A 26,636-nucleotide genomic window follows, 5' to 3' on the forward strand; every position below is an offset into this window, starting at 1 on the left:
TTGTTTGTTTTACTTTCTGAGACAGGGTATTTCTCTGTTACCCAGGCTGGAGTGCAGTGGCGCAGTCACCCCTGACTGCACCCCTAACCTCACGGACTCAAGCTACCCTCCCACCTGGCTGAGACCATAGGCATGCACCACCATGCCCAGCTAATTTTTAATTTTTTTTTCTTTCGTAGAGATGGTGTCTCTCTCCGTTGCCCAGGCTGGTCTCAAACTCCTGGGCCCAAGTGATTCTTCTGCTTCGGCCTCCCAAAATGCTGGGATTATAGGTGTGAATCACCCATGCCTGGCCTCATTTTAACCACTTTTAAGTGTATAGTTCTGTGCCATTAAGTACATTCGTATTGTGTGACCATCACCACTATCCATTACCGTTAAACAATAACTTCCACTCCTCCCTCTCTTAGCCTCTGCTGACTGCTGTTCTGCTTTCTGTCCCCATGAATTCTTGACAACTCTAGGTACCCATATAGGTGGAACCACACAGCATTTGTCCTTTTGTGTCTGGCTTATTTCAGCATTTGTTATTTTGTGTCAAGGCTCATCTGTCTTGTTACATGTATCATAATTTCATTCCTTTATAAGGGTGAATAATAATTCTTTCATTATTTTTGGATAAGCTTTAATTATCTACTAGATACCCTGTGGATCAACTATTAACATACTCCTTTTGCTTAACTCTACCAAAAGATAGTGGTAAACTTTAAAACATTAACTACACCTGTAATTGGATCTGAAATAATTACTTATACTTAACCTTTTTTTTTTTTTGGAGACAGAATATCACTCTGTTGCCTAGGGCGGAGTGCAGTGGCGTGATCTCGGCTCAATGCAACCTCTGCCTCCCAGGTTCAAGCGATTCTCCTGCTTCAAGCGATTCTCCCGCTCAGTCTCCTGAGTAGCTAGGACTACAGGCATGTGCCACTGTGCTCGGCTAATTTTTTGTAATATTTTTAGTAGAGATGGTGTTTCACCATGTTGGCCAGTCTGGTCTCGAACTCCTGACCTCAGGCGATCCACCTGTCTTGGCCTCCCAAATTGCGGGGATTACAGGCATGAGCCACCATGCCTGGCCTATACTTAATCTTTTGTGAGCATGCTGACCACATAAAGCATATTTAAGCACAATTTTAAACAGCATTTTTTGCCAAAATAAGGCACTTTTATAAAATGCAGTCTTGTAATGATTTTCTTTTTTTCCTCTCATTTATGTAAACTATTGGACTTGAGAATAGATGAGAAATAATAAAACTGATTAATTATCGCATTTGATTTTACCATCACTTTCTTTCTTTTTTTCTTTTTTTTTTTTTGAGACAGTCTCACTCTGTTGCCCAGGCTGGAGTGCAGTGGTGGGATCTTGGCTTACTGCAATCTCCGCCTCCCAGATTCAAGCAATTCTCCTGTCTCAGCCTCCCACGTCGCTGGGACTGCAGGTGCATGTCACCACTCCTGGCAAATTTTTGTATTTTTTGTAGAGATGTGGTTTCACTATATTGGTCAGGCTGGTCTCGAACTCCTGACCTCAGGTTATCCACCTGCCTCGGCCTCCCAAAGTGCTGAGATTACAGGAGTGAGCCACTGTGCCCAGCCTTTACCATTACTTTAGTGACCATCAACACTAAATCTAGTTAAGCCTAAATCTTACCTATTAATTTATTAGTTAAGTGGAGCCAGTACCTGCCTAAGGTTTAGATTTATTTGATGTTTATAAATATTCAGAGGTGAAGTCTAGATGGAAAATAGGAGAGCTTTAAGAAGTTAATTTCTGAGGTCCGGATTTTGTACTAAGTAATCTTTAGGAAATGTTATTAGTTGTTTATATCAGCAATAAAGGGTCATTGTAGTCAGCAGAAAAATTACTAGCTTGGGCAACATAGTGAAACCCTGTCTCTACAAGAAATTTTAAGTGTTAGCCTGGTGTGGTGGTGCATGCCTGTGGTCCTAGCTACTTAGGAGGCTGAGGTGGGAGGATTGCTTGAGCCCAGGAGGTTGAGGCTGCAGTGAGCCATGACTGCACCTCTGCACTCCAGCCTGGATGACAGAGCAAGACCTTGTCCCAAAAAGAAAAGAAAAGAAAAGTTAGTGTTGGTGGTGAGTTATGGTTCTTTTTCCACCTCCACCTATGTCTAGTAAGAGAAAGCTTTCCTCCTTTGTCAGTTTCACTCTACTAATTCAGTTAATCATTATCATATCAGCTCTTTTCCCATTAGAAATCTTTGTAGTTTCTGGTGATGGGAGAAATCTGATAGGCCAAACAAAGTCGAAGTTAAAATATTGATTACATAATAAAAACGCCTTTTTTTTTTTTTTGAGGGGAGATGGAGTCTCGCTCTGTCACCAGGCTGGAGTGCAGTGGTGCGACCCTGGCTCATGGCAACCTCCACCTCCTGGATTCAAGTGATTCTTGTGCCTCAGCCTCCCAAATAGCTGGGATTACAGGCGCACGCCACCACACCCGGCTTTTTTTTTTTTGAGATGGAGTTTCGCTCTTGTTTCCCAGGCTGGAGTGCAGTGGCACAATCTCGGCTAACCGCAACCTCCGCCTCCCGGGTTCAAGCGATTCTCCTGCTTGTAATCCCGAGTAGCTGGGATTACAGGCGCCAGCCACCACACCTGGCTAATTTTGTATTTTTAGTAGAGACAGAGTTTCTCCAAGTTGGTCAGGCTGGTCTTCAAACTTCTGACCTCAGGTGATCCGCCCGCTTCGGCCTCTCAAAGTGCTGGGATTACAGGCGTGAGCCACCACACCCGGCCTAATTTTTGTATTTTTTAGTAGAAACAGGGTTTCACCGTATTGGTCAAGCTGGTCTCAAACTCCTGACCTTAGGTGATCCACCTGCCTCGGCCTCCCAAAGTGCTGGGATTACAGGCTTGGGCCACCGCGCCTGGCCGCATTTTTGCGTTTTAATGTATCAACACAGCATTTTCTTAATACATGTCCTAAATTTAAAGAGTTTGGATAACTTTTCATTAACTTTGGCTCTAAAGGGCTTCATTGATGATTTATACAGTTGAGTCCTGCAATACTTTCCCCGTTTCTTTTGTAATAGTCGCACAGTCACCAGTTAGGTCTGACTCATTGCCCTGATGTCATCTCTGAGGAACTTTACCTGGGAAAGACAGGTTGTGAAACCCCTTGATTGAGCAGAGCATTGTAGACAAAAAGCAGTAGGTAGCTTACTTTGACTGGTTTGGAATTGCTTATCTTTTTCTAAGGAACATAGAGAGTGACCACTAACTTTGTATTTTACTTCTTAATTTATAGTGTGTATGTGTATAAAATAAAATTTACCATTTTAACCATTTTTAAGTGTTCAGTTCAGTGGCACTTAAATACATTGACATTATTTTGCAACCATCACTACCATCTTATCTCCAGAACGTTTTCATCTTCCCCAACTGAAACTTTATACCCATTAAACAATAACTCCCAATTCTCCCTTTCCCCCAGCCCCTGGCAACCACCATTCTATATTCTGCCTTTATGAAGTTGATTACTCTAGGTACCTCCTATAAATGGAATCATACAATATTTTTTGGGTATGGCTGTTTATCTCATTTAGCATAATATCTTCAAGGTTCATTCATGATGTAGCATTTGTCAAAATTTCCTTTTTTTTTTTTTTCCAGACAGGGTCTCACTCTGTTGCCCAGGCTGGAGTGCAGTGGTGCAATCTTGGCTCACTGCCACCTCCACCTCCCAGGCTCAGGCGATTCTCCTGCCTCAGGCTCCTGAGTAGCTGGGATTACAGGCATGCGCCACTACTGCCCAGCTAATTTTTTTGTATTTTTAGTAGAGATGGGGTTTCACCATGTTGGCCAGGCTGGTCTTGAATTCCTGCTCTCAGGTGATCCGTCCACCTCGGCTTCCCAAAGTGCTGGGGTTACAGGCATGAGCGACTGCACCCGGCCAAAATTTGCTTTCTTTTAAAGGGTGAATAATATTCTATTTTATGTGTATACCATATTTTGTTTACTCATCTGTTGATGGACCCTTGAGTTGCTTCCACCTTTTGGGTGTTGAACATGCTGTGAATGTGAGTGTACAAATATCTATTTGAGTTCCCGTCTTCATTTCTCTTGGGTATATAACCATAGTGGAATCGCTGGTTCATGTGGTAAGTTAGTGCTTGGGGAACCCCATGGCTGTACCATTTTACTTTCCCACCAGTAATGCACAAGGGTTCCAATTTCTTCACATCCTTGCACTTGTTATTTTGTTTGCTTGTTTTTTTTTTGAGACAGGGTCTCACTTTGTCATCTAGGCTGCAGTGTAGTAGTGCGATTTTGGCTCACTATAACCTTGACCTCCCAGGTTCAAGCCATCCTCCTGCCTCAGCACCCCCGCCAAGTAGCTGGGATTATTGGCACATACCACCACGCCTGGCTAATCATTTTTGGTAATTTTTTGTAGAGACAGGGTTTCGCCATGTTGGCCAGGCTGGTCTTGGAACTCCTGAGCTCAAGTGATCTGCCTGCTTCACCCTTCCAAAGTGCTAGGATTACAGGCATGAGCCACTGCACCCAGCAGTTTGTTTTTAATAGTAGCCATCCTAGTGGGTGTGAAGTGAAGTATCATGTGGTGGAGTTTTTTGTTTTTGTTTTTTTGTTTTTTTTTAAGATCCAGGGTTTCACTGTGTTGTTCATGCTGAACTCGAACTCCTGGGCTCATGCTATCCTTCTGCCTCAGGCTCCCAAGTAGTGTCAACTACAAGTATGAGCCCAATTTCACATGGTTATGATTTGCATTTCCCTAATTATTAGATGTTGCACATTTTTTCTTGTGCTTATCTGCCATTTATATATCTTTGGAAAAATGTCTTTGAAGTCTTTGACCAGTTTTGAATCAGGTTGATTTTTGTTGTTGAGTTGTAGTGTGGTTTCTATTGTTGTTGTTGTCGTTGTTTTTTGAGAGTGCCACTGTCACCCAGGCTGGAGTGTAATGGCGTTCTCTCGGCTCACTGCAACCTCCGCCTCCTGGGTTCAAGCAGTTCTCCTGCCTCAGCCTCTTGAGTAGCTGGGATTACAGCCTCACGCCACCATGCCTGGCTAATTTTTGTATTGTTAGGAGAGACTGGGTTTCAGCATATTGGTCAGGGTGGTCTTGAACTCCTGATCTCAGGCGGTCCACCCTCCTCAGCCTACCAAAGTGCTGGGATTGCAGGCATGAGCCACCACCCCTGGCCTGTAGTGTGCTTTTTAAAGGAAATTTAAAATGTCTTAAAATTATAAAGCGAAATACCCCATTAACCTTATTGTGTGAAATAGACCTTTTTCTAATTTCTTCCGAGCATTGTACTTTGGTGAGGAAAAATCTAATTGTGATATTAAACTACCACCTTCAGGCCCTAGGTTGAAGGTAAGGAAAGCTGTTGTACTATAAAAACCATTTCAATATGAATGGAATTGTTTTCATTGATGTAAACCTTATACTAGAGTATGAGTAGCAATACTGTATATATTTTACTTACAACTTGTTTAAAAATTGTAAACGGTTTTGTCTATAAAGTACTGTGACCTTGGTATTGAATGGTAAAGTACATATTGTAAAAAAGTTGTTTATACTTAACCTTTTTATCATGTTTTCCAAAATCAAGTGATACCAGAGTGTTTTAGATCTCAGCTTCTTCTTGAGGAAGTCTGATTTTCAGAAGTTTACATTTTTTTCCTACAATTCAAAGATTTGTATGAAATGATGCATTAGTAATGAGGAAGAATAATCAACGTTAAGGATCCTGCATTTGGCTCACAGCTTGAAATTAGCATGTTGGTTTTTCAAAAGACAGGAAAGCAGTCCAAGAAATAACATAGGCCAGGGTTTTTCAGCCTTGGCACTGTTCACATTTGAGAGCAGAGAATTCTTTGTTGGGACTGTCCTGTGCACTGTAGGGTACTTAGCAGATGCCGGTAACCCTACCCCACCCCACCCCTACTGTGACAACAAAAATGTTGTAGAACCCTGCTAAAACTAGTAGGGACGTTGAAAGATCATGAGGTCTGCTAACCGCTAGGGAAATTCAAGTTAAGAGGCAAAATGAAGTATCTTGGCAGGTCACCCAGTTGATTATTTCCCTGTTATTTTTTGGAGTAAAAAAAAAAAAATGGAGGCTTGAGTCAGGTGTGGTGGTGTGTGCATGTAGTTCCAGCTTCTTCTAGGGTGACTGAGACAGGAGGATGTTGAGCCCAGGAGTTTGAGGCCAGCCTGGGCAACATAGTAATACCTCGTCCCTTTAAAAAAAAAAAAAAAAAAAAAGGTGTCAGGGTGGCCGAGGCAGCAGAATTGCTTGAACCTGGGAGGCAGGGGTTGTAGTGAGTCAAGATTGCACTGCTGTACTCCAGCCTGAGGGAAAGAGTGAGACTGGAGGGGGGAGGGGGGAAAGAGCTGGGTGTGGTGGGTGTGGTGGCTCATGCCTGTAATGAGCCAGGAGGCCGAGGTCAGCGGATTGCTTGAGCTCAGGAGTTCAAGACCACCCTGGACAACGTGGCAAGACCCTGTCTCTACTAAAAATGCAAAAAAAAAAACAAAACAAAAAAAACCCAGCTGGGCGTTGTGGTCCCTACCTGTGGTCTGTGGTGCCAGCTACCCAGAAGGCTGAGGTGGGAGGATCATTTGAACCTGGGAATCGGAAGTTGCAGTGAGCTGAGATCTTGCCACTGCACTCCAGCCTGGGTGACAGAGTGAGACTCCATCTCAAAAAAAACAAAACAAAACAAAAACAACAACAACAACAAAAAAGGCTTAAATTCAGGTTACATCAGAAGTGATGGGGTTGAAAATGGTAGTGGTGTCACATCAGACTGCTGAACTGTTTTTAAAACTTTCTAGGCTTAAGACTTTACATTTTAAAATTATCGGGCTTTCGTTTATTGTGGATAGTATCTATTGAAATTTAAACTTTAAAAATTTTGCTTTAGTGAGAATAACATTTTATTTTTTGAAAATCTTTTATTTTTTACTTAGTTTTTTTTTTTTTTTGAGACAGTCTGGAGTGCAGTGGCATGATTTCAGCTCACTGCAACCTCCACCTCCCAGGTTCAAACCATTCTCGTGCCTCAGCCTCCCAAGTAGCTGGAACTGTGGCCATGTGCCACCACGCCCAGCTAATTTTTGTATTTTTAGCAGAGTTGGGGGTTTGCCATATTGGCCAGGCTGATCTCAAACTCCTGACCTCAAGTGATCTTCCTGCCTCACCCTCCCAAAGTGCTGGGATTACAGGCGTGAGCCACTGTGCCCCGCCTGAAAATCTTTTAAATGTCTGGTTTAGTAAGATAGTTAGATTCTCATAACCAATTCTGTATTCAAACTGTGATTATAAGATTTTTTGGGTGAAGTATATGAAGAAAATCTGGCCTCACAGATACACAGTTGAAATAGGGAAGGTCTCACAGATCTCCTAAAAGGATTTTGGGTCCTCACAGGTCCTCTTATGCTTAGATAATTGCTGCGCTAGAAAGATACAATTTGGACTTATTAAAAAAGTGAGATGTGGAAGTATTATTATTTGGTGTGGTGATGCATTCTGTTTAAGAGATTATGGGCCAGGAATGGTGGCTCACACCTATAATCTGTATTTTTAGAGGCTGAGGTGGGCAGGTCGTTTGAGCCCAGGAATTGGAGATCAGCTTGGGCAACAAAATAAGACCCTATCTCTACAAAAAATAAAATAAATAAAAGTTAAAATAGATGATTATTCTAATAGAAATTAGATAAGAACCAGTGGGCACCCAAACCTGATTGAAAATCTTTTGACCCCAATTATATATTGACCCAAATTATATATTGATCATATGGAGAGAAAAATTATTAGCTATCTGATGGGTAGGGAGATACCTGGTTATGACATATGGGCCCTTCTAACTGTCTTAGTTGCAATATTTTCTAATTGCACTGATTGCTCCTTTCTAAAAATACTGGTTTATGCTAGAGTTTTGTTTCTCAACTTGATTTGGTTAAATGCTTTTTAATCTTCCAGCTTTAAAAAAAAAAAACAGTATAGATGCATATTTGCCGTAAGCAAATGTTTACAAATAATACAGGGATACAGAAGTCAGTAATTAGATGTCGCTCTTGTATGTTAACAAACATAGCCTGAGTCATCTTATAAATAGCATACCCAGTGCCTTGGCATTTTCAGTGGTAAAAGTCAAATGCTCATGTAGTTCTGTGTGTAAAATGGCTGCAGGAATAGGGTTAGTAGATAATATGATATCATTATTTGGTTTATGAGAATCCTAGCATCCTATATTCTGTTTGTTTATCAAAAATTGTTATGTAACCAGTTGCCTACTCTTATATTTCTTCATAAGAAAATACTGGTCAGATCTACTTCTTCATTTTTTTCAATAATTACAAATTATAGGAAATAATTTGTCCTTAATTGTCTTTGGAAATGTGGTTAAGAGAAGTGTAACTAGATTTCTTTAAAATTGTGTTCCAGCCCAGGCTGGAGTGCAGTGGCACGATCACTCCTCACTACAGCCTTGACCTCCTGGGCGTAGGTGATCCCTCCCACCTTAGACTCCTAGGTAGCTGGAACCACAGGCACATGCCACCGTGCCTAATTTTTTGTAGAGATGGGTTTTGTCCTGTTGCCCAGGCTGGTCTCAAACTCCTGGGCTCAAGTAATCTGCCTGCCTTGGCCTCCCAAAGTGTTGTGCCTGGTCTCAAATTGTTGTTGTTTTTGAAGAGACTGGGGTCTTGCTATGTCATGTGCATGCTGGTCTCAAACTCCTGAGCTCAAGGGATCCTCCTGCCTCAGCCTCCAGAGTAGCTGGGACTATGCACCATACCTGGCTTCCAGTTCTTTAGAATGATAACTTTTAATTGATATTGAACATGTGATATTGTTGTGCTTGGGTAAATTCCACTTTCTTAAAACAATTAGTCAATACACTGTTATTACTACTACTTTAAGACAACTCAGATTAGCTTCTGATGAACTATTTTTGGCTTTTAAGAACAATTGAATACTTTCTCATGCATTTTGATGAACTGTTGTGATTCTTTAGCTCTAACAAGTAAATTACGAACATAAAAATTAAAAATGGACAAGAATTCCAGGCATTTGGGCCTTCTGTCAATTTAGTAGGACTGAAAAGTATTTGGGGGCCTACATTCATGCCCTCATTTTAATTCAGGATCTTGAAATCCGTGGTACATTGCAGTTTGCAAGGCAGGTGGATCACTTGAGGTCAGAAGTTCGAGACCAGCCTCACCAACATGGTGAAACCCTGTCTCTACTAAAAATACAAAATTAGCTGGGCATGTTGACCAACGAACTACTTGGGAGGCTGAGGCAGGAGAATCACTTGAACCTGGGAGGCAGAGGTTGCAGTGAGCTGCACTCCAGCCTGGGCAATAAAAGCGAAACTCCATCTCAGAAAAAAAAAAAAAAGGTGAACTAAAAACTTGTACCATTTTTATTGTTTCATAATTCGTTTTAAAACCAGTCTTCTCTTCTCGTTGCCACCTCACATTAATCAGCAGATGATTCTGAAAGTTAAATTCTACATTTTGTTTCAGAATTGGTGTGGCAGCAGGGGATTCACCCAAAGAGAGTGTGATAGTTTTTTTTTTTTTCTTTTTTGAGGTCTCAAACTTCTGACCTCAGGTAATTCACCCGCCTCGGGACCCCAAAGTGCTGGGATTACAGGCATGAGCCACCGTGCCTGTAATAATGTTTATAATAATGGCCTGTGATAATGTTTATAATAAATCTGTTTAAATGTTTATAGTATAAACATGTATAAATGTTTATAATAAATCTGATTTCTACCATTATTTTTGTACTTCATTTTAAAGGCATCGTCACCACTGATTATCTTTTCTCTCTCTCTCTTTTTTTTCTGAGACGGAGTTTCGCCCTTATTGCCCAGGCTGGAATGCAATGACGCAACCTTGGCTCACTGCAACCTCTGCCTCTTGGGTTCAAGTGAATCTCCTGCTTCAGCCTCCAGAGTAGCTGGGATTACACGCACACGCCGCCACACCTGGCTAATTTTTGTATTTTTAGTAGAGATGGTGTTTCACCATGTTGGCCAGGCTGGTCTCAAACTCCTGACCTCAGGTGATCTCCCTGCCTCAGTCTCCCAAAGTGCTGGGATTACAGGTGTGAGCCACTGCACCCTCCATTTTTATTTTTATTTTATTTTATTTTATATTTCGAGATGGAGTTTCGCTGTTGTTGCCCAGGCTGGAGTGCAATGGCACGATCTCGGCTCACTGCAACCTCCACCTCCCAGGTTCAAGTGATTCTCCTGTCTCAACCTCCTGAGTAGCTGAGATTACAGGCATGGACCACCATGCCTGGCTAACTTTTGTATTTTTAGTAGAGATGGGATTTCACCATGTTGGCCAGGCTGGTCTCACACTCCTGACCTCAGGTGATCCATCTGCCTTGGCCTCCCAAAGTGCTTGGATTACAGGTGTTAGCTACCGTGCCCGGCCTTCATTTTTATAATACAAGCTTGTGTAGAACTTTTTGTTGCCTTATTAATGATTTCTTTTTTTTTTTTTTAGATAGAGTCTTGCTCTGTCCCCAGGCTGGAGCGGAGTGGTGCAATCTTGACTTACTGCAACCTCCGCCTCCCGGGTTCAAGCAGTTCTCCTGCCTCAGCCTCCTGAGTAGCTGGGACTATAGGCGCGCACCACCTCACCCAGCTAATTTTTTTGTATTTTTAGTTGAGATGGGGTTTCACCATGTTGGCCAGGATGGTCTCGATCTCTTGACCTCCTGATCTGCCTGCCTCGGCCTCCCAAAGTGCTGGGATTACAGGCATGAGCCACCGGACTTGGCCCTTATTAATGATTTCAATAGCCGTACATTTTGCTTTTGCTCGTGATTGTTTACCTCTGTAACCACTGTTGCTAAGGAAATTTGGTGTATATAATATTGGTAGTATTGTAATTAAAATATTTTCCTTGGCCGGGCGCGGTGGCTCACTCCTGTAATCCCAGCACTTTGGGAGGCCGAGGCGGGCGGATCACAAGGTCAGGAGATCGAGACCACAGTGAAACCCCGTCTCTATTAAAAATACAAAAAATTAGCCGGGCATGGTGGCGGGTGCCTGTAGTCCCAGCTACTCAGGAGGCTGAGGCAGGAGAATGGCGTGAACCCGAGAAGCGGAGCTTGCAGCGAGCCGAGATCGTGCCACTGCACTCCAGCCTGGGCGACAGAGCGAGACTCCGTCTCAAAAAAAAAAAAAAAAAAAAAAAATTTCCTTAATGTTTATGATTGTTGCCATTGACTAAGTTGATAAGTCACATAACATTCTATACTGTCATCTGGTGGCCTTGTGAATAATCTTGTATTAATATTACTTGGAATATTTAACATGTATAACAAGTATCTTTTTCCTTCTGTGCTAAAAACAGAAGATAATTTCATTAAACCCTAATATCAATGACAATATCGTATTCAGGATAGTATTTACTTAATATTAGTAACACTGCTTTTGCTGGATGATCAGCAATCATTTTTTCTTCTTATAGGTGGGAAAGCTAAACCTAAGTCATTCATAAGGGGCCTAGCAATGACAGCTTATGATTTTATCTCAAGGCCTTTATCCCTAGTAGTTTAATTTTTTTTAATTTTTTTTTTTAATTTTTTGAGACTGAGTCTGGCTCTGTCGCCCAGGCTGGAGTGCCGTGGCCGGATCTCAGCTCACTGCAAGCTCTGCCTCCCGGGTTCACGCCATTCTCCTGCCTCAGCCTCCCGAGTAGCTGGGACCACAGGCGCCCGCCACTTCGCCCGGCTAGTTTTTTGTATTTTTTAGTAGAGACGGGGTTTCACCTTGTTAGCCAGGATGGTCTCGATCTCCTGACCTCGTGATCCGCCCGTCTCGGCCTCCCAAAGTGCTGGGATTACAGGCTTGAGCCACCGCGCCCGGCCTATCCCTAGTAGTTTAAACTGACAGGTTTATTTTCCTGCATTTCAAACCACTATCAGAAAATGCTGATAACCTTATTAAGCTTTTTCTTTTCTTTTCTTTTTTTTTTTTTTTTTGAGACCGTCTCACTCTGTCGCCCAGGCTAGAGTGCAGTGGCGCAATCAGAGTTTAATGCAGCCTCTGCCTCCCTTGTTCAAGTGATTCTCATGCCTCAGCTTCCCGAGTAGCTTGGATTACAGGCATGTGCCATCAAGCCCGGCTAATTTTTGTATTTCTAGTAGAGATGAGGTTTCACCATGTTGGCCAGGCTAGCCTCGAACTCTTGGCCGCAAGTGATTCACCTGCCTTGGCCTCCCAGAGTGCTGGGATTACAGGCATGAGCCACTGCGCCTGGCATGTTTTCATCTTTTTTTTTTTTTTTTGAGACAGGGTCTCACTCTGTTGCCTAGGCTGGAGTGCAGTGGTGTGACCATGGCTCACTGCAACCTCAAACTCCTAGGCTCATGTGATCCTCTGCCTCAGCCTCCCAAGTAGCTGGGATTACAGGTATGTGCCATCATGCCCAGCTAATTTTTTAATTTTTCTTTTGTAGGGATGGGGTGTTGCTATGTTGACCAGGCTGGTTTTGAACTGCTGGCCTCAAGCAGTCCTCCTGCCTTGGCCTCAAAGTGGTAGGATTACAGGAACTAAGCCACTGCACCCAGTCAAGTTTTCATCTATTGCTGTAACATGTGAGAGCTAAAAATGGTGTGTAAATTATTAGTTTTCTAGAAACATCTTTAGTTTTCTATAAGAAAACGTAGAATTTATTTAGCTTTTAAAAAATGCTGTAGCAGCTGGATGTGTTGGCTCATGCCTGTATTTCCCAGCACATTGGGAGGCTGAGGTGGGCGGATCACTTGAGGTCAGGAGTTCGAGACCAACTTGGGCAACATGGTGAAACCCCATCTCCACTAAAAATACAAAAAATAGCTGGGCACGGTGGTGCATGCCTGTAATTCCAGCTACTCGGGGGTTGAGGTATGAGAATCACTTGAACCCGAGAGGTGGAGGTTGCAGTGAGCCACGATCACACCACTACACTCCAGCCTTACTCTGTCTCAAAAGAAAAAAAAAGGGCTGTAGCAAATTTTTTTCAACCTAGATTTGGACTCATTTGTCTGGATGGATTAGTGATTGTCCTGAATATGAGAGCTGTAGTTCTAGTGCGAAGACAGAAACTACCCTGAGTCTTGTCCTATAGCTAGTGTGCTTAAGATGGATTCACCACTCAAAATGATTTGCTTGAAAGGTGAGGGCTTTATAACATGGAGGAGAATATGAAGCAAAATTTCAGAAAGATAGTAAAATCTGTAAATAACTTTTTATTAACCTATTTGAGAATGCCATAAAAGCAAGCCACAAAAGTCTTGCGTGTCCAGTACTGAAAGGAGAATTTTATGTTTCTCACATAGTTCTTAGGCATAATAAACTTTTTTCTATGAACTTGCATAGAGAAGTAAGGCATAATAAACTTATATAAATATATTTTTTTCTTAATTTGACTGTGTAAGTAGCATTTCCTTCTTGTCCTTCAGTTGACTATCTTTCTATTTGAGGATTTTATTAAACTGAAGAGATTAGTTTCATTAACTATCACTTTTCCATGTTATCCACAGTGAAGAAAGCCTAAAGTAACATGAGTGTAGTAACTCACATAATATTTATTCATTAGTCCTTCAGTAATTTAAAAATTGCATCTACCTGGAAAATTATTTTGGGTATTGTTTTCCTAAAAATTACCCATGAGATAGTAGTGCTGCTACTACTACTAATAGTAACTGAGAAGTACTGCTTCATTTATTTGTTTGTTTGTTTGTTTTAAAAACAAGGCCTGACTCTGTTACCCAGGCTGGTCTCAAACTCCTGGCTTTGAGCGATCCTCCCGCTTCTGCCTCCCAAAGTGCTGGGATCATAGATGTGAGCCACCACACTCAGCTCTGTTTTATTTATTGGATACCTGTCATATTCTAAACTCTGTAAACTCGTGTGTTGTTTCATTTAATTCTTTTTTTTTTTTTTTTTGAAGATGGAGTCTTGCTCTGTCACCCAGGCTGGAGTGCAGTGGCACGATCTTGGCTCACTGCAACCTCAGCCTCCCGGGTTCAAGTGATTCTCTTGCCTCAGCCTCCCGAGTGGCTGGGACTGCAGGTGCACGCCACCACACCCACCTAATTTTTATATTTTTAGTAGAGACGGGTTTTCACCATGTTGGCAAGGATGATCTCAATTTCTTGACCTCACCTGCCTCGGCCTCCCAAAGTGCTGGGATTACAGGTGTGAGCCACTGCGCCCTGACTGTTTTATTTCTTAACCCTGTGATATAGGTACTATTATGATTATTTTCATTTTACACATTTGATATTGGGGGAAATTGGGTATGATGAAATTTTAGAAATACTATTTTCATTTAGTTTTATTACGTTGGCTGAGAGTCCTGTGTTGCATGCAGTAACTTTGGGCATAAAATTATGATAGGAAACCCATTTCAAAGGTGTTAAGTGATTTGTCCACTTACACGTGCTATATGTCTGACCCAAGAATTGAATCCAGACCTCTGAATCCCAAACCCATATACTTACTATTATTATTATTACACTAAGTGAATTGAATTCACTAGTCTTACTTCATTTGAAAAAATTTGTTCACATTATTAATAGAATGCAACACTTGCATTGGTGGTACATGGTGGTAAATGAAGATTATACTTTTGTGCTGCTGCATGTTTATCGTCTTCTGCCACCTCTAAAGGTAGAGTATGAGAGAGATGTGTAGAATGCAGGGCCTCCAGAAATCCCAGCCCGAAGTTTAGACCTGTTAGTTATTTTAAGAAGTTTTCTAATGCTACTCATTTTCTGTCTTTTCACTGAAGTTTGTTGTCGTTGTTGCCTTTTTGCAGCAGTGATTCCAGCAGTAGTTCAAGTGATGATTCTCCAGCTCGATCAGTTCAGTCTGCAGCAGTCCCAGCACCCACTTCGCAGTTGCTTTCATCTCTGGAAAAAGATGAGCCCCGTAAAAGTTTTGGGATCAAGGTCCAGAATCTTCCAGTACGCTCTACAGGTAAAATTTTGTGTGAATGTCCTTTCCTCTGTGCTACTACTGAGGAATGAGGTATGATACTGCATTACATTGAAATAACTTTGGGCATAAAATTATGATGGAAAACCCATTTCAAAATATTAACGTTTTAAATGAGGAAACCTATGAATAATGGAAAAGTCTGCTTAAGCTATTCTGTGGTCTCTCCTTTACTCATAATATTTTTAATTGACAGCTGACCATAATATACTGTTACTCCTACATTAGTCATGTTGAGCATGTAAACAAGTTAAAACTGTTAGTATATAGTCATACCAACAAAGACCAAATTAAGTATTTCTTAGCTAAGTGTATTTCAGTGATTGCTTAAATTATTTATTAAAATAGCCTAAAAACTTATGTATCAGGTTTGTGAGTAGAGTTATTGAGACATCAATGTTGATGAGCTTTTGATTTAGAGTACTTGGTAATTTAGAAATGGACAAGGGAGTAAAATTGGCTTGCCTTTCTATACACCTTTTATATTTCTAATAAAGCAAATTAACACAAGACCCCCAGATGGTATGATTCATCTGTAAAGGATATTAAAATTGTTTAGCATGCTACATGACACTTCTCACACAATTTCATCATTGAGATGATCCTTGGAAAGATAGAAAGATGCCTTTCCATTTCAAGTCTTTAACACTTTATAAATATATATATATAAAATTTTTATTATGAAACATACCCCAAAGTAGAAGGAATAGCAAAATGAACTCCCCTTATACCCAAGATTCAGAAATCATCATTTTGCCATTTTTGCTTTATCTGTTTCCTATCTTCCGGCTTTCCTACTCTTTTTTTTAACCTTTAGGGTGAATCCTTGATGTTGTTTTATTTCACACACACTTACAGATATGTATTTATGTATATATCTGTAATATATAAGGGCATTTTTCTGGATAACCACAGTATCATTCTTACCTAACAAATAACCAATACTGTCATCTAACACTTAGTTTATTTTCAGACTTGTACAATAATCTCCAAAATGTGTTTTTGGAGCTTTTTTGTTTGAAAAAGTAATGTTTTAATGACAATAAAACTTAAGTCACATCTCAGGCTAGATCCATTTGTGGTTCATAAGCATGATTATTGGGTTTTCACGCCGTGTGCGTTGTGCCTCCTTCAAACCTTATTACGACATTGGCATATTACCTATCTGACATGAACAAAAAAATGAGAAAATCAGGCTAAAGATTTAGTAGGTTGCTTATTGAGTTATAATTAAATTAGAAAAATTAATAACTTGGTTCTGTTTGGGAATTTAGATACAAGCCTTAAAGATGGCCTTTTCCATGAATTTAAGAAATTTGGAAAAGTAACTTCAGTGCAGATACATGGAACTTCAGAAGAGAGGTATGGTCTGGTATTCTTTCGTCAGCAAGAGGACCAAGAAAAAGCCTTGACTGCATCAAAAGGAAAACTTTTCTTTGGCATGCAGATTGAAGTAACAGCTTGGATAGGTCCAGGTAAGACACAAGCAAGGCGAGTTTGAGTTACACATCATACACACTGTTTGTGTTGCAGTATATGAGAAGGCAGCGTATGATCCTGAATGAGGACACTATTCTGGCTTTATTTATTGACATGTTTCCATTGTCTTCTGTTTTAAAAGATGGTTCTATTTATTGTTCAACTTAATAAAAAGCATTGTTTTGGTTAGGGAGGATAGATTTTTCTGTTGCTATAATGGAGACTTGGTAACTGTTAAGAGTCTGAAAGGCAGAACTGTAGACCCTTATTAAGTCCAGCCTTCCCAAAAGGATTGAATTTATCAAAACTAGGAGGTAGCTCCTAGGAGTATGACAACAGAATTACCTTGAATTAGAAAGGAAACTACTTCTGGCTGGGCGCGGTGGCTCATGCCTGTAATCCCAGCACTTTGGAGACTGGATCATCTGAGGTCAGGAGTTCAAGACCAGCCCGGCCAACATGGTGACACCCTGTTTCTACTAGAAATACAAAAATTAGCTGGGCGTGGTGGTGCACGCCTGTAATCCCAGCTACTTGGGAGACTGAGGCAGGAGAATCGTGTGAACCTGGGAGGTGGAGGTTGTAGTGAGCTGAGATCGCATCACTGTACTCCAGCCTGGGTGACAGAGCAACACTGCATCTTAATAAATAAATAAAATAAAAAGAAAAAAGAAGGCAAACTACCTCTTAATATTGATGCGAGGGACTTGTTAGAACAATTTTATTTCTATTATACCAAATACAAATTGCGTCTGTTTTTCCAGCTTGCATGACCTTGAAGACAGAGTAACAGGAATAAGCCTTATCGGTGCAACCCGCTGAGAATTTCCAGGGAACATTTTATTATCTTGAACCTACCTGTGAAACCTGTTGTAAGGCAGGAAATCTCACACATGGCTTGCATCGGCATTTCTCCTGTTTCAGGACCGCCTGCAGTACTTGTTTAAAAATACAGACTCTTTAACTCTGCTCCAGCTTACTGATTCAGAATTTACACACTTAAGTTTGGGAACCCCTGATTTAAGAGAACTTGTGAGTAAATCTGTAAAGGAATCAATAGAAACATTAAAAATTTATGGTCACCTTATGAAGCTGAGACAATTGAACTTGTAAGACTTTTAAGTGGAATTTGTAGGGTAAACATGGCCTGTTATAGGATAAATATGAATATTCTCAGAATTCATTTATTAGACAATTACAAAGAAAAAAAATGTAGTTCCCCTGATGAGGATGCACAAATATGTTATTTGCATAGTAAAACTGGCATGGAATTTTTAGGGTGATCACTGCAAAATGGTCACTCTGATGTTACCATGAAACACAACAATTCAAAGGAGTATTATCTTTTCAAAGGATAATAGGTTAAGCCTTCACAGACCTTCTTCCATCAAGCTTGAGATGGACTGCCCTAAATTTTACTAAACTAAGAGCAACTCCAGGAGTTCTTTAAAATTTAACATATTTGGAACAGGTCAGAACTGCTTGAGAAACATTTAGAATGTCATATGATCTATATACATTTCTAGAGCCAATTATAATTATTAAGTAAGGAAGATCTCATCCAGGGCATTCAGTATGTAACTTTTATCTCTAGATGGTAGGGCTAGCTTGAGATTTTTACTGTAAAAAGCTTTTAACCTAGATATTTAGCACCTAGGAAGTAGGATTTACCTACTTGCCAGTGAAAATTTTGAGAAGTTTGGTTGGTTCAAACATAAGAAAAGCTAAATAATTTTCCCAGATAGGACAACATTAAATACCAGTTAAATGGGATATGTGAAAGCAGTTGAATTTTGAGTATGGAGACTTAGTTGGAATTTTACTGTCAGATGGTTAAATCATGAATGTTATATTGAAATGTATTAAGCTGATTGCTTAGGTCAAGGATTATTTTCAAAGATCCAAATCCAAGAAACCTAACTTTGCATATAGACCGCTTGGTGGCCTCTAAGATTTCTTTTCCCATACATTGCATTACAATCCCCTAAACATTAAATTACAGGTTCCAGAAATTTTTTCCCAAATGTGTGTGGACATTAAGACTTTGACTGGTTGTGAAGGTTAAGTGGACTACATGTGAAAAACTTTTTTTTTTCCCTCTTTTGCTAACTGAATTTCCGATCTTGAAAATTTACTGCTGAGCGTGGTGGCTCACACCTTGATTGATTGATTGATTGATTGGAGACAGGGTCTCACTCTGTTGCCACCCAGGCTGGAGTGTAGTGTCATAATCATAGCTCACCAAAACCTCGGCCTCCTGGGCTCAAGCGATCCTCCTGTCTTGGCCTCCCAAAGTGCTAGGATTATAGGCATGAGCCACCATGCCTGACCAAGCTCATGCCTATAAACACTGGGAGGCTGAGGCAGGAGGATCGCTTGAGCCCAGGAGTTTGAGATGAGCCTGGGCCACAAAGTGAGACCCCATCTCTACAAAAAATAAAAAACCAGGCCCTGTAGTCCCAGATACTTGGGAGGCTGAGGTGGGAGGATTGCTTAAGCCCAGGAGTTTGAGGCTGCAGTAAGCTATGATCCCACCACTGCACTCCAGCCTGGGCAACAGAGCAAGACCCTGTCTCCAAGGGGGAGAAAGAAAGAAAGTAAATGTACCAGGCCATTTGGTGGGAATGAAGCCGTTACAGATTTTAATAGTTGCAAATCATGCTTTCCTCTTGTGATTCTGCCTTTCGGAGCACAAACCTCAATATTCTATCTGAATTTTTTGAAATATTCTCAAATGTCTGCCCACATTTAAATGAAGACCAAATTGAGCTTAAAATGAGATATATTCCTTTGACATATGCAGAATATATGGAGACAGCTATTATGACCCCTGGGCAGTTTCTGGGTCCACCTGAGTTTGTGAAAGTACATCATAGTCTGATTGATGAAAGTGGTAAGATTAATTGAGCTACCGTTGGAGCCATCAGTCTGGACTCAGAAGTGAGATGTATTCTGACTTAAGGTCCCTGAAATTGAGTTTTAAAAATACCAGTGTCGTTGACATTATCAGTAATGTTCAATGGCTGACCCTAAATGCTTCATTTCAGTAAAATTGATTAAATATTAATTTTTTGGATGGCTTTGTTTTACATTAAGAAAAAAGAACACACAGTAGTTTCCTATAATTGTTATCTACAAAACCTTGAGTGTTCCTGCCTTAGACCAAGTTTATAAATGGAGGTTCAGAGAAAGGCTATGATAAATTACAAGTTAAGCCAGGGCTTTTGATCATAAAAAAATAGAGGCCGGATGTGGTGTCTCACACCTGTAATCCCAGCACTTTGGGAGGCTGAGGCGGGTGGATCACCTGAGATCAGGAGTTCGAGACTAGCGTGCCCAACATGGCGAAACCCCGTCTCTACTAAAAATACAAAAAATTAGCCAGGCGTGGTGGTGGGCGCCTGTAATCCCAGCTACTTGGAAGGCTGAGGCAGGAGAATTGCTTGAATCCAGGAGGCAGAGATTGCAGTGGGCTGAGATTGCTCCATTGCACTCCAGCCTGGGCGACAAGAATGAAACTCCGTCTCAAAAAAAAAAAAGAAAAGAAAAGAAGTCGTAACAATCACTTAACCTCTTTCCGTTTGTCATTGGGGACCATGCAATATCAAAAGATATTTAAAACATACTGCTTTAATCAGTTTTCATAGTTACTCTTATATCTAAAATTTCTGCATTTAGACAGTTGATTTATTGTGTTAGTATGAGAGGGGCGAAATGCTAAATATCTTGTAAAATGTTGAAAAGTAAATGAAATTAAACAATGAAGGTGGACTATTTTCAGCTGAGTTTTTGTATCTATTTCAGAGTGTAGTTTTATACTCCAAATTGAGAGCCTGCTATGTAATTTTGGAAATTAGGATTAGGCTCAAATAATTAATTACCTTTTTTGCTGGGGTTTAAAATCTATTTCCGTGTCAGTGATTATTTTTAAAACAAATCAGGCCAAGTGCAGTGGCTCACGCCTGTAATCCCAGCACTTTGGGAGGCTGAGGCAGGAGGATCGCTTGAGACCAGCCTGGGCAACAAAGTGAGTCCTTATCTCTATGGCGTGGGGGGGAAAAAAACTAGCGAGGCATGATGGCATGCACCGGTGGTCCCAACTACTTAGGAGGCTGAGGTTGGAGGATTGCTTGAGCCTGGGAGGTTGAGGCTCCTGTGAGCCATGATCGTTCCAGTACACTCCAGTCTGGGTGGCAGAGCGAGACTCTGCCCCAAAAACGACAACAGATCACCTTAGCAAAGATATCTGCTTTATTTTTTCTATTTTATTTTTGAGACAGGTTCTCTCATCACCCAGGCTAGAGTGCAGTGGCATGATCACAGTTCACTGCTGCCTCAACTTCTCATGCTCATGCTATTCTCCCACCTCAGCCTCCCGAGTAGCTGAGAATACAGACGTGCGCCACCATACCTGGCTAATTTTTTTTTTTTTTTTTTGGTAGAGATGAGGTTTCAACATGTTGCCCAGGCTAGTCTCAAACTTGGGGGCTCAAGCGATCCTCCCACCTTGGCATCTTAAAGTGCTGGAATTACAGGCATGAGCCACCATTCCCAGCTAATTTAGCAGATTTAAATCAGTTTATTTTTTAATTTTAAAGGTTAAACAAAGTGTTACTTTAGCCTTAATTTTTAAAAAAATGTTTCTTTAGCCTTTGTATTCCTTTTTTGCTTTAGAGTTAATAAGGGGTGGCTATTTCTGAAGGTGTTTATGGTATTTCAGTTTGTGTGAGTATTCAAGCCTATTATTTCAGACATTTTGTTTTTTAAATGTAGATTTTTTTCCATAATATATAAATATGCATTAAAATACCCTCTTTTCTTTTTACTCGGCCCCCATTCCACTTACAGAAACGGAAAGTGAAAATGAATTTCGCCCCTTGGATGAAAGGATAGATGAATTTCACCCCAAAGCAACAAGAACTCTCTTTATTGGCAACCTTGAAAAAACCACTACTTACCATGACCTTCGCAACATCTTCCAACGCTTTGGAGAAATTGTGGTATGTTGCTTTTACTATGAAAACAATTTTAGGTCTTTGTCATAACACATAAAGCATATAGTACAGATTATATTTGGAAAGGTGATGTTTAATGGTGTAATGAATATTGCTGTGTGCTTTTAGCTCTTGCTAAAAGATAATCCAGAGAAACCCATTGGGTATGGTTCTATATATGTGTGTAAAAATGTAATATATGTCCTTTGTTTACACATACATAATTTCTTATTTCTCTCTTTTTTTTTTTTTTGAGACAGTGTATCACTCTGTCTCCCAGTGTGGAGTGCAGTGTCATGATTACGACTCAAGGCAGCCTCAACTTCCTGGGCTCAAGTGATCCTCCCACCTCTCAGTCTCCTGAGTAGCTGGGACTTACAGACGTGTCCCACCATGCCCAGCTAATTTTCGTGGTTTTTTGTAGAGGTGGTGTTTTGCCGTGTTGCCCAGACTGATTCTTACCCAATTTTTGTCTTTGTTCTTTGGGTTCTGGTGTTTTTTTTTTTTTTTTTTTTTGAGATGGAGTCTCACTCTGTCACCCAGGCTGGAGTGCAGTGGTCAGATCTCAGCTCACTGCAAGCTCCGCCTCCTGGGTTCACGCCATTCTCCTGCCTCAGCCTCCCAAGTAGCTGGAACTACAGGCGCCCGCCACCTCGCCCGGCTAATTTTTTGTATTTTTTTTAGTAGAGACGGGGTTTCACCGTGTTAGCCAGCATGGTCTCAATCTCCTGACCTCGTGATCCGCCCGTCTCGGCCTCCCAAAGTGCTGGGATTACAGGCTTGAGCCACCGCACCCGGCCTGGGTTCTGTTTTAATGCCATCTCTAGTCCTGTGGATTGAAAGTAAAATCTGGAAGAGAAAAATATTTGTAAAAATGAAGCAGCAGGCTGAGCATGGTGGCTCACGCCTATAATCCTAGCACTTTGGGAGGGTGAGGTAGGCAGATCACTTTGAGCTCAGAACTTTAAGACCAGCCTGGGCAACATGGCGAGACCCTGTCTCTACAAAAAGACAAAAATTAGCTCGGCGTTGGTGGCTTGCTTCAGTAGTCCCAGCTACTCAGGAGGCTGAGGCTGGAGAACCACTTGCGCCCAGAAAGCAGAGGCTGTGGTGAGCCGAGATCATGCCACTGTACTCCAGCCTGGGTGACAGAGTGAGACCCTGTCTCCAAAAACAGAAGCAGCAAATTAGCGTATGATTGTTTTGTGATCACAGTGCACATCAGAAATGCCTTGGGGATTGCTAGAATATGGATGTCGTCTGTTAGCAGTTCAGTTTTATTAGGAAGTTTTAATTTGAATCATTTATTACGCAAGTCATTGTTAGATTAAGGGGTACAAGAAGTTTTCTGTTCCTTTATGACTCAAAATTGGAGTCAGTTTAAAAATGCAAATACTTTGGTCACAGCTTTGTAATCTTGGGATATACTGTTATTATTTTTTTAGACAGAGTTTCACTCTTGTAACCCAGGCTGGAGTGCAGTGGCGCGATCTTGGCTCACTGCAACCTCTGCCTCCTGGGTTCAAGCGATTCTCCTGCCTCAGTCTCCTGAGTAGCTGGGATTACAGGCGCCCACCACCACGCCCAGCTAATTTTTGCTTTTTTTTTTTTTTTTGAGACAGAATTTGGCTTTTGTTGCCCAGGCTGAAGTGCAATAGCACAATTTTGGTTCACTGCAAACTCCGCCTCCCGAGTTCAAGCAATTCTCCTGTCTCAGCCTCTGGAGTAGCTGGGATTACAGGCGCATGCCACCACACCCAGCTAATATTTTGTATTTTTTATAGAGACGAGGTTTCACCATATTAGTCAGGCTGGTCTCGAACTCCTGACCTCAGGTGATCCCACCGCCTTGGCCTTCCAAAGTGCTGGGATTACAGGTATGAGCCACCACACCCGGCCTAATTTTTGTATTTTTCAGTAGAGACGGGGTTTCACCATGTTGGCCAGACTGGTCTTGAACTCTTCACCTCAGGTGATCTGCCTGCCTTGGCCTCCTAAAGTGGTGGGATTACATGTGTGAGCCACCACACCCGGGCTGGGATATATCATTCTGTAAGATATCAGCCTTTCTTATCTCCTCAAAATCTTTCATAGAATCGTAACTTCTGTAGAAATCTGCACATGCCTGCTTTCTTGGTTCAGCCACAGCAAACTTATAGAGAACCGCAACCCCCAATTAATGCTCCAACAATATGATATTACAGATTCTTGGCCAGAAACTCACACATCTGAGGTTTCATCAAAGCACTGGAAGCCCTGGTAGTTAGTTTTATTGTCCTTGATAGGTATGTCAGCCTCACCCCAACGTCCTTCTTGGCTGATGGAGAAATGGATGACCTCATTTTCAATTATTTTGATTTGCCAAATTCTTTTGGTTTTGTGGGAGTAGCATATACTCTTAATTGCAGTTCTACTGCCTACCTAGATGGGTGGTGTGGAATTCAGTAGCCTATGTGGGCTCCAGCTCCTTTTGTCTTTAGACAGTTATCTGTTATTTATTTATTTGTCTTTTAATTTTAAAGGTTAAAGAACAAAGATGTATTAATCTCAGATATCACATTTTATTTATTTATTTTTGAGACAGAGTTTCACTTTTGTCACCTGTGCAATGGTGCGATCTTGGTTCAATGCAACCTCTGCCTCCTGGGTTCAAGCGATTCTCCTGCCTCAGCCTTCAGAATAGCTGGGATTACAGGCACGTGCCATCATGCCTGGCTAATTTTTTATTTTTAGTAGAGACAGGGTTTCACTGTGATGGCCAGGTGGGTGTCAAACTCCTGACCTCAAGTGATCCGCCCGCCTCCACCTCCCAAAGTGCTGGGGTTACAGGCGTGAGCCACCATGCCCACCCAGATATCATATTTTAAATAGCCTGGCCCCTAATAACAATTTTAGATATTACAGAAGGGAATTATTTCTTAGGACTTCATTAAATAGCCTGCCTTTTCTTTATTATCATTAAGTTTCTCTTAATGCTGTTAATAGGGATTTTAAATTTTGAATTTTGAATTGGAATGCTGTTGTTCCTCTGCAGAGAGCTTCACCTGGGACGGATTTCATGGTTTGTGACAACAAATGCTATGTGTTTTACAGCAGACTACTAACTTACTATTGTATTAAGGTGTACAATTTTTTTAACTAAGTAAATGATGACTGAGAATATAACTTTTTTGAGAAATAAATACCCTACATGGACTTGATTCGTTCTAATTTATTTTCTTGGACATATTGGTAAGTTGTATTCATTGTTTTTTTTCAGGATATTGACATTAAGAAAGTAAATGGAGTTCCTCAGTATGCGTTTCTGCAATACTGTGATATTGCTAGTGTTTGTAAAGCTATTAAGAAGATGGATGGGGAATATCTTGGAAATAATCGCCTCAAGGTAAGTGAATTTGCATAAATTATTGTGCTGTTATGATTTGCTTTGTTTTTTAAGATTTGAAGGGTTTTTTTTTTTGCATATGCCTTAGTATTTAAGATCCCAGTAAGACAGATAACCATAAAAGTGATATACTTCTTTGCATTCCTATCCTATTATATACTATAATCTGATTAACACTTGATCAGCCAGGCAGGATTGCTTTTTTGTAAATTTCAATTTAATTTTAACCAGATGGTTCCCACTTGAGATGTTGATTTGATAAGATTCCTATAGAAAACCAGTTTTCTCAGAATTCTGTAATTGAACAGTAATTGTGAACTTTACTAATAGAAATTTTGCTTTTTGTATTCAGCTGGGTTTTGGAAAGAGCATGCCTACAAACTGCGTGTGGCTAGATGGGCTTTCTTCGAATGTGTCAGATCAGTATTTAACACGACATTTCTGCCGATACGGGCCTGTGGTGAAGGTAGGCGGGAGGTTTTGGTGTGTGGTTCAGACTTCTGACTCCCTCATCTTGGTGTTCTCTCCCTTCAGTCTCAATTGCTAGCGTTGCCTTTTTCTTTAATTACTAGCACATTGAAATTATGTTTGCTAAGATTTGGTCAGTAAGGGCATTTGCATCTGTTGCCTTAAGTTGTGAGTATTTTGAAAAACTATTTTGAACCAGCCAAGGTGATTAATTTTGAAACTATTCTCATAGTATAGTTAAATAGAATGAAATAGAAATGTTGCTTAGGGATTTTTATAATTTTATCTTACATTAAAATTAGATAGTCTAATTGTATAGTTGTTCACATTTACACTAAATAGGTAATTAGACTTTTTTAAATGAGCGGAAGTTCACACAACAGAATATTCATCTAACCAATGTTTTTTATGTAATACATCCATAAGCAACAGGAAAAGGGTCTCTAGACCCAATTCAGTGTGTGAAGGTAAAGCCTTGGTTCCTTAAAACTGTGTTTACTCTGTGGTAGGTATATTGTATAGCCTTGACAATACTTTATTTTTTTTTTAATTTATTTTTTTTTTAATTGAGTCAGAGTCTCACTCTGTCACCCAGGCTAGAGTACAGCGGCGGGATCTCAGCTCACTGCAACCTCCGCCTCCCAGGTTCAAGCGATTCTCTAGCCTCAGCCTCTTGAATAGCTGAGATTACAGGTGTGTGCCACCACGCCTGGCTAATTTTGTATTTTTAGTAGAGATGGGGTTTTGCCATGTTGGCCAGGCTGGTCTCAAACTCCTGACCTCAAGTGATCCATCTGCCTCGGCCTCCCAAAGTGCTGGGATTACAGCCACTGTTCCTGGCAGAAAATACTTTTAAATGTAGGTTTTGTTGTTTAGAAAAATACACATCTTAAAGATTGCCTATATAAAAAAATCCACAGACTTAAGACAGTTGTGCTACTTGTAGCCAAAATTCACAGAAAATCTTTGTTACTCTTAATTTTTCCTTCCTTTCAAGGGTGTTTTTTGTTGTTGTTGGTTTTGCTTTTTTGTTTTCAGCCAAAACAAGACGAATGCTTACTGAAATACAATATAGTGGTTTGTAAACATAGAAAACAAAGTAAAATACAGAAAAACAAAATAAAGGCATAATATCTCAAGCCATAATATCTATGATTCTAAACTGTCCCTGCACATTCTCATTTTGTATTCTACAATGTGCATCACACTTTTTTTTAAAATAGAATAAAATATATAAAAATATATATTTTCTCATCAGTGTCCTTGTGACTTAGGATTTTGTTGGGACTGACACTAAG

The 26,636-nt window shown here is 40.7% G+C and overlaps 1 protein-coding gene and 1 non-coding gene across 5 annotated transcripts in view; both read left to right on the forward strand.

Annotated features, from left to right (window-relative positions):
• Window positions 1-26,636, forward strand: part of SPEN (spen family transcriptional repressor) — a 99,888-nt gene that overhangs the window by 53,853 nt on the left and 19,399 nt on the right. For 3 of the 4 annotated variants that reach the window (XM_031664679.1, XM_031664676.1, XM_031664677.1), the window contains 5 exons: window positions 14,834-14,994; window positions 16,287-16,487; window positions 21,340-21,491; window positions 24,745-24,870; window positions 25,223-25,336. In XM_031664679.1, coding sequence (XP_031520539.1) covers window positions 14,834-14,994; window positions 16,287-16,487; window positions 21,340-21,491; window positions 24,745-24,870; window positions 25,223-25,336 — 754 coding nt within the window. Of the gene's footprint in view, window positions 1-12,517; window positions 12,643-14,833; window positions 14,995-16,286; window positions 16,488-21,339; window positions 21,492-24,744; window positions 24,871-25,222; window positions 25,337-26,636 lie in introns of those variants that run through there. The other variant, XM_031664680.1, reaches the window with a different exon arrangement.
• On the forward strand, window positions 16,083-16,183 carry LOC116272479. Its single transcript, XR_004181159.1, has one exon. It is a non-coding gene; the product is annotated as a small nucleolar RNA U13 (small nucleolar RNA).

The sequence above is a fragment of the Papio anubis genome, chromosome 1 (genome assembly GCF_008728515.1).
Source record: "Papio anubis isolate 15944 chromosome 1, Panubis1.0, whole genome shotgun sequence".
Lineage (NCBI taxonomy): Eukaryota > Metazoa > Chordata > Mammalia > Primates > Cercopithecidae > Papio > Papio anubis.